General features: G+C 40.4%; 1 protein-coding gene across 1 annotated transcript in view; it reads right to left on the reverse strand.

Moving 5' to 3' along the window:
• Positions 1 to 13,647, reverse strand: part of ABCC2 (ATP binding cassette subfamily C member 2) — a 687,938-nt gene that overhangs the window by 250,402 nt on the left and 423,889 nt on the right. The window contains exons 11-12 of the mRNA XM_086922588.1: positions 5,306 to 5,371; positions 2,989 to 3,126 (exon numbers count right to left, since the gene is read on the reverse strand). Coding sequence (XP_086778714.1) covers positions 2,989 to 3,126; positions 5,306 to 5,371 — 204 coding nt within the window. The remainder of the gene's footprint in view (positions 1 to 2,988; positions 3,127 to 5,305; positions 5,372 to 13,647) is intronic.

A 13,647-nucleotide genomic window follows, 5' to 3' on the forward strand; every position in this document is an offset into this window, starting at 1 on the left:
AAAAACATTTTGCTTTGGTTAACATTTTTTTCATGGATTGCTGTTTTGCAGTTTTCATGTTCGTAAAGTATACAGCTATGTTCTTCCAATAGAATATACAAGTTCACAGTGTTGGTTATTTCAAAACTTAATTTTACACCTGGAAATCTCATTTTCGTATTTTCAGTTCTGCCATAGAGTGCCATAGGAGTTTGGCGGTGCGGGAGCAGGTACCGCCTCGGTCCCGCACCGCCAAACCCATGTGAGGACCGCCCACCAGATTTTGAAGTTTTTCATCACTGGCAGGCGGTTCTTTAGGGGTGCCTCCAAAAAAGGCACTGTACTGGGAATGTTAAAGCAAGTTCCTGCAGGGCATGGGCTCTCAAGTCCACACCCTGCAGGAACTGGAGATGCATTCACACAGGGGGCACATAGTGTGCCCCGTGCATGCATCCCCAGGCCCAGAGGAACAAGGGGGCAATTTAGAGCTCCCTTTGTTTTCTTACCACCAAACGTTTCATGGCAGACTCACCGCCATGAAAAATGAGGCGCGGATGAAAATCTTGCTGCTAAGCATATTGCAGCCTCAAGACCGCTGCAAGACCGCCAGGCATTGTGGATCCCTGGAAGCAGCAGTGTACCATAACGGTCCGACTGCCCTACTTGTAATAGGGTGGTTGGACTACGGGTGCGGCAGCAGCCGCATCACCACCGTGAGTTTGGCAGTCCATTGGACCGCTAAACCCATAATAAGGCCATTAAACTTCAATCACAAGTACAAAACCAGATCCACTCTCCATTTTGAGTGAGATTAGAACGCCTTTGCCTCCTTGCTCAAAGAATTCAGTGTTTTTGTTGATATGTTTTGTAATTTGCTTTTGGCCACACCCCTTATAAGTTCACAATTTACAACATGCTTGATTGTGAACAGAGTAGGAAATAGGCATTGACTCATTTCAAACTGCTCTCACATTTCTTAAATGTTAGGGGGTTCCTTGCTTCCACCTCTAAAAATATAAACAAATTGTACAGAGTAAACTCTGCACCTCTAACCTGTTCATTAAAACCCTAGAAATGTTCTTTAACATTCTATTTAAGTATCGAAGTCAAGTGCTTTAGGACCTCAGTTGGGAAGGTAAACACACATCTTCTGGGGAACCTGAGCACTTAAAGATCATAACCACCGAGATGTCAAGTTCAGTCTAGTGAGAAGATAATCTGAGCTTGCCGTTTGGTCATTTGTCATTTTTCAAAAAATAGACTCTGACCAAACGTTACCTGAGTTATGCATACCTGAATGATTTGTTGTTTAGAAAACTTGGCTAAATGTGTTAATATTTTTGCTACTTTCTTCCAGGAAGTTTTTCTAATTGATGCACAGTTCAATTACTTGTGGATTTGCACTGCTGAGTGCAGCAGGTAAGTGTAGTTCATGCATTAGTGCAAAAAGTTCAGTTTGTGGATGTCACAAGGTATAATTGATTTTTTCACAGATATTTTTTTTTCTTTTTTCTGAGTTTTATATAGCGCACACTTGACAGGAATGTATCAGAGCACTTAACATGAGCACCAGCTGTGTTACAGACCAACGCTTTTTTTTTTTTGCTAGGCATGGGGAGATTCAGTGATTTGCCTAGTATCACAGTATGTTGAGCATTCCCTGCTGAGACTCAAACCCGGTTCTCCAGCTTCGAGGTCGACCGCTCTAGCGTTAGGCCACATCCTTGCCCTGAAAGTTGCTCTGAATTTCTTTAGTTGTTTGTAGTAGTTTCGTTTGTGTTCCAGATTGCAGAGCATCTACTCCTCCCACTCCAGTGACTTAATAAATCATTGGCTGAAGAGAGGTTACTTAATGAAGAGCGCCCATGATCTACTAGTTGAAAATATGTACCCCATTAACCAGATAAGGGTTTGTTTGAAATTGTGAACTTTGGTTATTGGCAATTAAGAATATGTAAGAAAAGAACATGGGTAAAATATCAAACCAAATTTGAAATGTTATCATAACATCACTAATTAATTGAATAAGTTTGACTGACCACCACGTAGGAATAAGGGGAGGTCTGCAGAATTTACAATGCATTTGGGATTCTAGGACAAAACTATTTCATAGCATTTTGTAATCTCCTACTACAAGAGATGAGCCTGACAATGATGGCTTGACCTGCTACATCCGCAAAATCATCAGCAAACTCTATGCTTGATTTCATGGAGAAGAACAATACATGATTGGAGAGCGTATCCTGAAAGTCATAAATGATTTGGTGCCAGGAATAATGCCAATATTTACCCTTTAATCTAAATATAGTATTTGTTACTCATTGGCAATAGCTGTTACACTTCTTGTCTCAGTTTTTCTATATAAGCTTACATGGGAATTTGAGAACTACATCTGTGGCACTTTTCGGATAAGACCCCAAACTAAGAAACTCTTGCATCTGCCTGCCAAGAGAGAGGGCTTAAAAGCTTCTTCCCAGCAGTGGGTTCTAACACTAGATTGGCTCTTATATTCAACTTCATGGCTAGCAGATCACAAATAGTACCTGAGTGGCTAATTTCATAGTGTGTACCAAAGAAATTCAGCCTGCTTAGCAGAGTCCCTTTTGAATATTAGTATTGTGCTATTTTTTTAAGGGATCCTAGGCCGAAAGAGCAGAGGATTTCCTTGAGCGTCAATTCAATTATTCACAGCTTCAGTAAAACGAATCTCATAAAGTGTCCCAGCTAGTAGGCTTTATTATTTTCTATTTGTTGACTTTTCAATTTGTAGTATTTGATCTTCCACAGTATTTCCACCCCTAAAACCGGATGAACATACTCTTATAATACAAAAGAAAGCATTTCTTATATGCATTAAAGGTTCCAAAGAGTAGACATCTGCCTTTTACTGTCCATTTAGTGGCAATGTGGGCAGGTATTTCAAGCCACCATCACATTTATGAAGATATACATTTAGTATGATTTATTTAGCTATCCCAGGGTAGAAAAGCCTGGAATATTTTTGCTTACCAAGAATGGTGCACATGTGAAGATGAAGAAAGAAACTGAATGTAAGTATGAGTAACGCAGCATGTGGTGCAGCTCCTTTTCTCGGATATCCTCCACTTGGCTCTCAAATGATGGTTCCCAGGCATAGAATTTTAGGATCTATTGGATCAGAAGAAAATAACACAAATTTTACATTAATTACGTTCACCAGGTTCCAGAATTGTTGACACATACTAAAAGCTAATTTTGATGGACTCCCGGTCTCAAAGCAGCTTACACAGTAGTACTCTACTGAATCAGGAAACATAATGGTGTGACATACCACTATGAAAAGTAGGGTTTGACAATATTTTGTCCCATATAGGTTTCTTCTTTGGGTCATGTCCAGGCACAAGTGAAGGGAGGGCCTTCTTCTACTTGGCTTTCCAAAGCTGAAATTCAATACTGTTAATTCATGAACTTCACTTGCATTTGCTGAAGCTGCAAGAAACAATACAGTTCACCATCTAAGTATTTTTTCATTTCTTTCTATTCGTTCAAACAATGATGCTCTCAGCTCCAAAATGCCAACATGCAAATGAGTATTTTATTTAAATAATCTAGTACAACACTATATGCACAGATCTCCAAGTGTCAGCTCTATAAGTGACTGACAGATGCAAGTCAGGAATTGGATGTGGCAGGCAACCTTCCCTCTTCTGAAATGAAGGCTAGGATGTTTTCAAGCATGGTATTTTGCAATCTGATTCTACAGATGGCTACAGCAGATTAGACACCTTGGACCCATTCAAAAAGTTTTTTTCTGTGAGCAGGTGTAGGCTTTAAGTGGCAAATCCAAATACTTGCACAAATACTAAATTCACAAAATAGAAACATTAGAAACTTGCAAATACTCTAGTGCCTTAATGTAAACATGTTCAAAATGTTTAAAGCTACTTCACATTTAATGGGATTTTGTATGTAAGGTTTGGCATATCTTCTATACATGCAAATAGTTTTTGGAGCAAAAAACAAACCATTAAATAGAATTTCAGTGCTGGCAATGTGGCCAAGCAATGCAATTCTCGATAAAGAACTAGATTACTTTGCTGCATACAGGCCCAACAGCGCCTGGAATTTCACTAAAATATTTGGCCACATTTATAGTCCACTTCAACTAAGGTTATTGAGTGATCGGGGGGGGTTGACCAGTAACCTTATTAAAGAAATATTTCCTGTGGCTGTTAATTGAATTGGACACTTCTCTTCGCCCACTATTGTCACAGATGACACACAGCGAGGAATGGCTTAGGAACTAGGAATCTGTCTTCTAGCATGGTAAATTTAGCAAACCAGAACAATTTGCCATTAAAACCTATATAAGTCTGACTCGTTTTCTATATGATTATCCACTTACAGTATGTAGAGTGTAAGTCTGAAGAAACAGAAGGTATACGTGCCAACTACTGATACCTGGTACATGATTATGGATGGAGTACAACTGGTGGCTTTGGAAGTGCCTGGTTGCTCAAATTGGCAATTTCTTTAGAGAGAAAGTTTATGTTGCTCAATTAGATTTTTTAGAGTTAATTAAACTTAGATGGTCTCATTGCATCATCTAACACCTAAGCCTCTTTGTAATTCGGGTTTAGGTCCGGATGTAGAATAAATAAATGTAGCACATTGTTAGGCGTATCATTCTTACATGCACAGAAAAGAAAAGAATGTGTTCCATTTGCCTCAGACCATTTGCTCTGTATTGCTGCAACAGGTAGATTTTTCAATTTAGCTCCAGCTATCTAGTTTCTATCCATTATGTAAGGGAAGAGGTCCATATATGGTCCAAAAGCAGCTATTTTGAAGTGGGATGTAAATGCTCACAGAGCTCTACTATGCACATTAAGTCTTATGCACATTAGGTCAAATCAGACCTAATATTATATATTACACTCTGATGCATTATTATTATTGGTCTCACATTCATCCATTGCTGTATTTCATGAAAGGGGTTTGCAAACAGTTATTGTCATGCCTAATTTACAAAAGAAGAAACAAAACATAAGAAAGATAAAACAACTGTCTTCTCTTTGTCTCACAATTAGCATACTAAGAAAAACAAAGTTTGTTATATACAGTCCCACACTTAAAGGAGGATGGTGAAGAAAGCAATGGCAGGAAACAAGGACAACAATCAAGGTTAGAAAATGGCAATAGGCTGAGCAAAATATATCAAACATTTTCCTGAAATTTTCCTAAAAATGCAAAGGGCAGAGGTATTTAAAGGCAATTTATTAGATTACAAATAGAAATCCACTATTGATTATGAAACCCCAAAATAATATGCAATATCTCCCACTACCTTGATCCCACTGAGAATTTCATTCATGATTTTCATCCGACTGTCTTTTTTTTTCATGTTCTTCATCTGCAACAGAGAAAACAGAGATTGTTTATAATCCAAGTCCAGGTGAATGTTTTATTTGGACTTGTCCAATTTACAAAACAAATTCAAATAAAAATAATAGTAAATATTTGTAAACTCGTTCCTTCATTAGAATTAGGACTACAAAGAGAATACATTTTTTTCAGATTTTAAAGATATAGGTTTTAGTAGCTTGCTTTGTATATGACTGATGCACACAATGGACAACTAGTTAAGGGCATCATGGTGTATGTGAGAAATTGTGTTGTAGGTTAAGGGGGTGAAAGCCGCAACTCAGGTAACAACCACAATCCTTGTTATGGTGAAACAAAACAGTCACTAAATTAATGTGCACTTAATACTCTGTAGCTTGGCACTATAGAAGTCACGCTTAATTTAGAGGCAATATGTAAAGTATTTATGCAGCACACAAACAGTAAGAAAGCTAGAAAACAACATATGAAAAATCCCAAACCAATTTTGAAAGGATAGAATAGATTTTAATCAATAAAATTATACCAGACTGACAATTTCCAATCACTACAACCAGTGATATTTAATGTTAACGATTTAGGAACAAATAGTGCCACTCGCGGTCATCTGGTTGTGCTGGACGGTGGAAAGTCACAAGTTCAGGCTGACCGCAATGCAGTGCAGGTTGGCTACAGGGACCAGATTAGTTCAGCTGAAACCTTATATTGTAAGTCCGGCGCAAAGAGTTCTGTCCGTCCACCCTGGAGTACACAAGGATGAGAAGACTGAGCATCACAGACGGTCATCACTGTTGCATGAAGAGCCGGATAAGCGGCACAGATGGCCGTTGCTGTAGTTTTGTGTTGGTAGTCTTCGCAGGCTGTCACGGCTGTAGAGCAAAGTGCATGTCTTGCGTTGCCGATCACTGCCGACTGTTGTTTTTGGTATGAAGAGTAAGTTACATCAGAGGTTCGCATTGGTGTTCATCATGGGTGGCAGACTTTCAGTGGGAACAGTCCCGTTTTCGAGGAACCAAACTTCAGAATTTTCACCTTTTCTCAAGGAGGAGAACACTCTGATGCCAGCAAAGGGTCCAGAACCTGGTGGCACCGCTTGGACCCTCTTGGACTCACACCAGCAGAGGCCAGCAGGGTTCAGACAGGTACAGTTGCAGGTCCAGGCAACTGCAGTTGCAGTAGGTCAGCTGGTCAGTTGAAGGGAGGCCTCCGAAGAGTTGTGTCCCTGGAGCACACATAGGTGGTCAGCCAACTGACCAGTGGAGTCACTCTGATTAGCCTGGAATGAAGGCAAGGAGGTCCAATCTTCTGTCTCAGGCAGCAAGTTAGTTCTTTAAGCAGGAGGGAAGTTCTCTGCCAGCCATGCAGTCCTTCGTCTTTAAGTTCTACAGGTCCGGGAGGGTTTTTCTGAGTGCCTCTGAAGATCCAATATTTAAAGTTGGTGCAAGCCTTTGTGTCGGGGGCACCTAAGCCCTTCTCTGCATTCGTTGGGCAACAGCCGTCGCGGGCACTACCTCTGTAGTGCTGTGCACGTCCTCTGGCCACCGCGCCCCCGCCCACTCTGCTAAACTGCTGCACCGCGGCGGAATTGCAGCTGCGGTTAAGCCTTTCTGTGTGTTTACTGTCTGAAAACAATCCACAAACCCCAACAACAGAGTCATTCGCAGTCATGTGACCTCGGATATTGGGAAAAAGCAAAGATGGTTGGGACAAGAAAATGCCATCTTTCTAAAAATTGAGAAAAAGTGATGAATGGAATGCTTTAATTCAGCTCAGCCACTTGAAATTACTTGGGCAGCACCGCAATCCATCATTATTTTGCACTCCATGCATTTATCGATCGTGAAGAGCTTTATGGTCCCCTCTGCATGTGTAAGCTCCCATCCAGCTTCTATAAAATGGACAGAATAGCTCTTGCATTGTTTCTACACTAAGATTGCAAGTATTCAAGCCAGCTTGTCAGTGGGTTTAAGACCACAGGAAAACTCTGGGTTAAGAAACCAAGCCATTCTGATTTCTCCTCCTAAGGTAAAGCGGAGTTATTTTGAATCTATCTCTCTGGAGTTCTCCCTGCGGGCTCTGAAGACCATTACATCTGGGTCACCTGTTGATCCTTGTCTTCCTAAATTATTGGCAGCAATGACCGCTACTATCAATCTGTAGGTCAATTTAATTTTAAACACTTCAATTAGAATGGCTACAATTCCAAGTTGGTGGGAGCAGGCAAAGATCTCCCACTGATGAAAAAGCCTGTAGCTAATCCGGCTCTCCCTGCCAACTATAGACTGATATGTCTTCTGCTGACCTTATCATAAATTCTGGAAAAACTGGTGAATAAGCTGCTGTCTTGCTATTTGCAAGCAAACAATTTACTTCACCCCAGTCAGTCTGGCTTTAGAGGGAACACAGTAAGGAGACTGCTCTGACAGAAGTATCAGAACATATTAGAGGAACTTTGGATGCAGGAGAAGCAGCAATACTGATTATGTTGGATTTATCAGCAGCATTCGATACGGTCCCCCATTCGATTCTGCTGGATCGTCTCTGGGACATTGGAGTAACAGGACAGGCATTAGACTGGCTAACGTCTTTACTAGCTGAGAGGATCCAGCACGTTTGGACACCTCCTTACATTACCACCCCTCAGGACATGCTGGGTGGAGTCCCTCAGGGGTCTGCTGTGAGTCCCACTCTTTTCAATATATACCTTACCCATCTGTTGCAACTTGGACAAGTGCTGGGAGTTAAAGCGATCTCCTATGCGGATGATACACAACTGCTCTTTACCTGGGACAAAGGTACTGAGCTAGAGGGTGGCCAAATTAAAATCTGCCTGATGGCCATTTTCCAGTGTCTAGCAACTTAAATGTAATGAAGAGAAAACTGAAATTGTTTTCTTTGGAAAGACTCCATTGGGTCTTTGGCAAACCATTTGACCAGATGATGAATCCCCCCAATCCTAGATTTTTTAAAAAAACTTAAGACATGGCTATTTATCATTCAATATCTTTATTTCGGTTGGAACAACCATAAAAGAATACAATACAATAATTTAAAAACATTAATTATAAACAAGATATGCCAATTGGGGAAAATGAATTTGGTGTGCACATACGTATATTAATATCTGCTCAATGAATATTTAACTTTGGACAGCTCACAATTTAAGGAGACATTAAGGATTCTTCCAGACATAGTTTGAATTCATCAGTCCTTTGTAACAAGTCCAAGCATCCGTGGGTGAGGTAGTACAATATAGAAGAATAAATATAATAAATAGCTTTTTAAGAGGTAACTTAAAAATACCAGGAACCATTAAATTAAAATTGTTAGAAGTAATGGGTATTTGGATCATGGGAGTCTATAAGACCTTACACATGTGCAGTTAGGGTTAAGAATATATAGACAGGGCTTGATAAAAACCAGAGTAATTTCATAAAATGTATTCAGGTTAAGATCAATACATATCATATCGGTACTTGTCCTGACAGTACTGTCACATTTTTAAACCGTTTATTTTCCTAACTATCGCCACAGCAAGAAAAAAACGGCTCAGACAAAATACTATAGTCTGTGATGTGTCGGCCTTAAACACACGCTCCCCATCTTTGATATGCCGAAAGCATAAGAGGAGGCAAATGGGTTTAATCCACTTTTTCCTTGCCTGCAAGTATGCAGGGCATACAAAAAAACGTGGGCCTCATCCTCCCTAATAATCATATCACACAATTCACATAAGTCCAATTTGGTACTGCCACAGGGTCCTTTGTTACACGCCCACGTTGATGTTCTGGATTTAAGTTGTAGGATGCCATAACGGTACTTTAAATACAATGATTTAGCCACAGGGGGCTGGATTTCATCCATAAAGCTTTCAAATTTACTTTCAATTTTAACATCCAAAAATGTAAGGGTCAATATTCCTACTTTAGGATTTTGAATTAAACAACTGTGGGTATATTCCCAGTACCTTGCCTTAAGCAATTTTTTTGAGGAATGAGTAAGGGAGTCCGGATCTGTCCAAAAACTATATAGGCCCAGCTTTAAGAACCAGTTTTCAATGTGCACCAACCATGTCAACCGAATAGTGTTCTTTATTTGCATTATTTCCTTTAGTGCTTCTCTATAGTCCACTAGCTCATCGGTAGACCACAGACGAACCCAGTATAGTAGTGGACGTAGAGAGGCATAATCATCGGAACGGCGTATATTCAAATCACAGAATAAAGGAATTAAAGGGGTGCAACCTGGGACAGCTAGAAGTTGTCTAAAAAAGCTATTTTCTTGTACTGCGAATGCATCTCTGGCTACGTGGCCCCACAGTTCTGCCACATATAGGGTGGCCGATTGAGCTTTATATTTAAATAGTTCTAGTGCAGGTGAAACTGCTCTAACAGGACTATTCTTATGCTTCCTAATTATGGGGGCTTGATTTTGTGTTAGTATTAACCTCGATTTTTCTATTTGTGGCTTCCAAGTAATTTTAGTATCGAGGGTAATACCCAAATATTTAAAATTTTGCACGTGTTCAATCTTCTCGTTATTTACAATAAAAACTTTGTTAAAACATTTGTGAGGACTGATCGTCATGACCTTAGTTTTAGAAGAGTTAATTTCAAGATTTTTAACCAGACAGTAAGACCGAAATTTATTCAGCAGGTTCTGTAGTCCTTTGGGGTCTGGGAGATTAAAATCGTGTCGTCTGCAAATAATAAGGCCGGAACGGCTTGACCACACAACTTGGGAGAGTCATGCTCGCAGCCCAAGAGGGTGTCTGGAATATCATTTACATAAAGAGAGAAGACGGTTGGCGCCATGACACAACCTTGCCTGACGCCTCTCTTTATATCTATTCTCTCTGTTAGCTCTCCATTAGGTCCCCACCTCACTCTTGCATAGTTTCCCTCGTGCAGACTGATCAGTTGTTGGAGGATGGCCCCAGAGACACACATGTCCCTTAATGATTTCCATAGCTTCCCCCTGGGGACCATATCAAAGGCCGCTCTTAGGTCCACAAATGCTACATATAAGTGGGACTTCCTTATGTTAATATATTTCCAAATTAGAATTAGGAATCTAAAAACTTGGCCTACCGAACTAATTCTAACTCTAAACCCTGCCTGGTATTTTGTTAAAATGGAATTATCCTCGATCCATGTATTTAGTTTACTTAAAGGTTGGCGAGCAAACATTTTTTGGAGGACATCTATTAAACTGATAGGTCTGTAGTGTGATGGATTAAGTCTGTCTCCCTTCTTGAAAATAGTCACAATTTAGGCACCTCGCCAAGTCTCCGGGATTGGGGCTCCTCTTGCAATATCATTACTGAGCAAATTAATGTACGGAGCCCACAGGAGATTCTCATGTTTCCAAAGATCCCCTGGTATTCTTTCTGGGCCTGGAGCTTTGCCCTGTTTGACTGCATTGATATCTAATATGGTGTCTGTCAAACTAAATGTTAGGGGCGTTTCGAACGGGTTTAATTCTGTGTGTTCGTATATCCACTCTTCCTCATCCCCTCCACTCGAGTACAAAGCAGAAAAGTGTTTCACCCAGATGTTTTCCTCCAAAAACCTATCCCTAGATGGAGTCCATTCTTTAGTACCTCTGGCAATGAGATTCCAAAACAATGATTGGTTATTTAGCTTGCACGCTTGAAGCAAATCCGTCCAAACTTTTCCATCCCATTCTTTTTTAGCTAATAAGATGTTTTTTTTGTAGTGCGCCCTTTTGTCTCTGACAATATTTATTTGGTCCCCTTTTACAGCTTTTATTAATTGCGATTTGGCCTGGCGACAAGCTTTATTATACGAGATTCCTTCCTTAGGACGGTTGTTACGGCCAAATTGTGCTTTTTTTATCCCTTTTGAGAGAATCTCGCTAAGTTGCAATATCAGATTCCCATGCAGTTCTGTTAGGGAGGAACCCTCAGTGTTAGTATCGACTAGAGGTGACATAAGTGTTACATAGAGTTGGTAAATTTTCTTAATGATGCCTGCATTACCCATCACAGCGGGCCATTTCAAAGACCTGCGGTTGTTAGACTCTAAAGGGACGTGTGAAGGATTATAATCTCGAGAGACCTTCTCGGTAGGAGACATGAACGGTGAACTAAGAATGGTCAAAGAGAGAGGCAAGTGGTCGCTTTCTATGCGGTTATCCCCCTTCAGGTCAAGAAGCATTGGCCAAAGGCTTAAAGAAACTAGTATATAATCTAAATGGCTGGCACAACAACCTCTTTTGAAGGTAGGTTTACTTGGGCAGTCTGATGGAAGTCGCCCATTACAAGAGTGTAGACCATGTTCCATTGTTATTTTTAACAGTTGAAGGGCACCTTTTGTGCATGCTATTGTATGTCTTGCATCAATGCTGGGAATATTATTGGCTGCGTCTTCTTCCCATAAATATCTTCTAGGCCCATAACTGGTTCAAAATTCCTGTTGAAGTCTCCCCCTATGATCAACACGGTTTTGTGGTCTAAGGTGAAGATCATACTATCTAGCTGTTAATAATACAAGTTGCCCGTCCTTTAACCTCTTGTGATTTTATAACCAAAATGTCAGGGCTGTTAGAATCTATCTGTTTAAAATGAATACCCAATGTAATTTTAACCCAGATTATCAAACCACCAGAAGGTCTACCTTTATTTAGGTTTGTTGCCGGTATGTAAAATGACCTGTAGCCTACTTTAAAGTGATGTTCTACTCCCCATGTTTCTTGGAATAAGATAAGGTCCCCACAATTAATATAGTCGTGCCATGTGGGGTCAGACACATTTTTCTTTATTCCAGCAATATTCCAGGAGATTAGTTTAACCACAGCAATTGCCTTGCCATCAGAGTGATTATGGTCCATATTTATACCTCATTGGCTTGTCAATGTAGGTGGGTTAGTATTTTCCAGCTGATCCAACACAACGGGATCAGAACCCTGTTTGGCTACTTCCCTTGTGTTACACCTAACCTCCCTCCCCTGGATAGAGTTAACTATTGTGTTGCCTGTTTCATTTCCATTGGTTTCTCCCAGTCAGCCGACCTCATCTAGCCCATATAATTCTGTATAGCGATTTTTTGTAGCTATCGGAAGATAGATGTTATAGCCTCCCGACGTCTCTTCATAAGCCATAGTTTGCTGGCGCCCAGGTATTCGCATAGCCTTCAAGATATAAAAATAAATGAGGTTTTTTATTCGAATAGGGCCCCTGTCCATGTAGTGCTGTTCATTGCAAATTATTCTTACTACATTGATATCCCTGAAGTTAACAATAATTGTGTCTCCCGGTATATCTTTTGGTCTTCTTCCTACCCAGTTGACCCTTCTAACAAACAATACTTCTCCTTTCAAGTGTCTAGGGATCGGCCTGTTCTTATTTAACCAGAATATCACTTTGTTTTTTAGTTCTTGATAAGATTCTGGCCAGTAAGCACTGTTACATATGGTAGCGACTCTGGTGGTAAGTCGATCGTTACCAGTGGGACTTTTGGATTTATGTCATAGTTGTCTTTTGATTTTTGTACACCTTCAGAAGAAGCAACCCTGTCCGTCGCACTTTTACCCACACTACTTATTGTACCTTGTACACTTTTACCAGGGACTTCTTTGGTCTGTATATTACTGATAGGAACATTTTGAATCTCTACCTCCCTCAATTGAACAGGGGCTATGCCATTTGCAGTTCCTCTGGCAGTTGCAGGATCCCCAAGCGGTGGTGCTGGATTCTCCATTCTCCCTCCTAATTCAAGTTTTATCATATTTTTTAGGGAGGTAAAGTTATCTAAAGTTGACTGTTCAAATCTCTCCAACTTTTTATTTACCAGTTTTATTCTTTCGAGGAGGGGGAGGTTCAGTGATCTAACAACATGCTCCATATGCGCCATTGACCCTCCAACATCCTCTGTAAGGGCGGGAGAGATCATTTCTGCACAGATGTCTAAAGTGGTTCGAATAGGTCTCCCTTGTTCATCATCAGGCCCTACTATAACCCTACCTGGAGGTAACCCTGATTCGGAATTTGCGGGATCCACAATTTTCGCTGTTTTTAGCTTCCTCCCTTTTTGTGCGGTTTCTGTCTTTTTATTCCTTGTAGTACCTCGAGTATTTGCTCGAGTTTGGGGGTATCGATTAACCGTTTTAGAGGAAGAAGCATCATTTATTAAAGTAGCCCCCTGGGCTAATATCAAGTCATTATGGCTTCGAGGGTTTGTATCCTCATCGGTTAACAGAGTTAGTGGCCTATCTAGTACATTTAAGAAATTAACCTGTGTTAAGGGCACTAAAGAGGAGGCATCC

The sequence above is a fragment of the Lissotriton vulgaris genome, chromosome 5 (assembly GCF_964263255.1).
Source record: "Lissotriton vulgaris chromosome 5, aLisVul1.2, whole genome shotgun sequence".
In the NCBI taxonomy this organism is placed as follows: Eukaryota; Metazoa; Chordata; class Amphibia; order Caudata; family Salamandridae; genus Lissotriton; species Lissotriton vulgaris.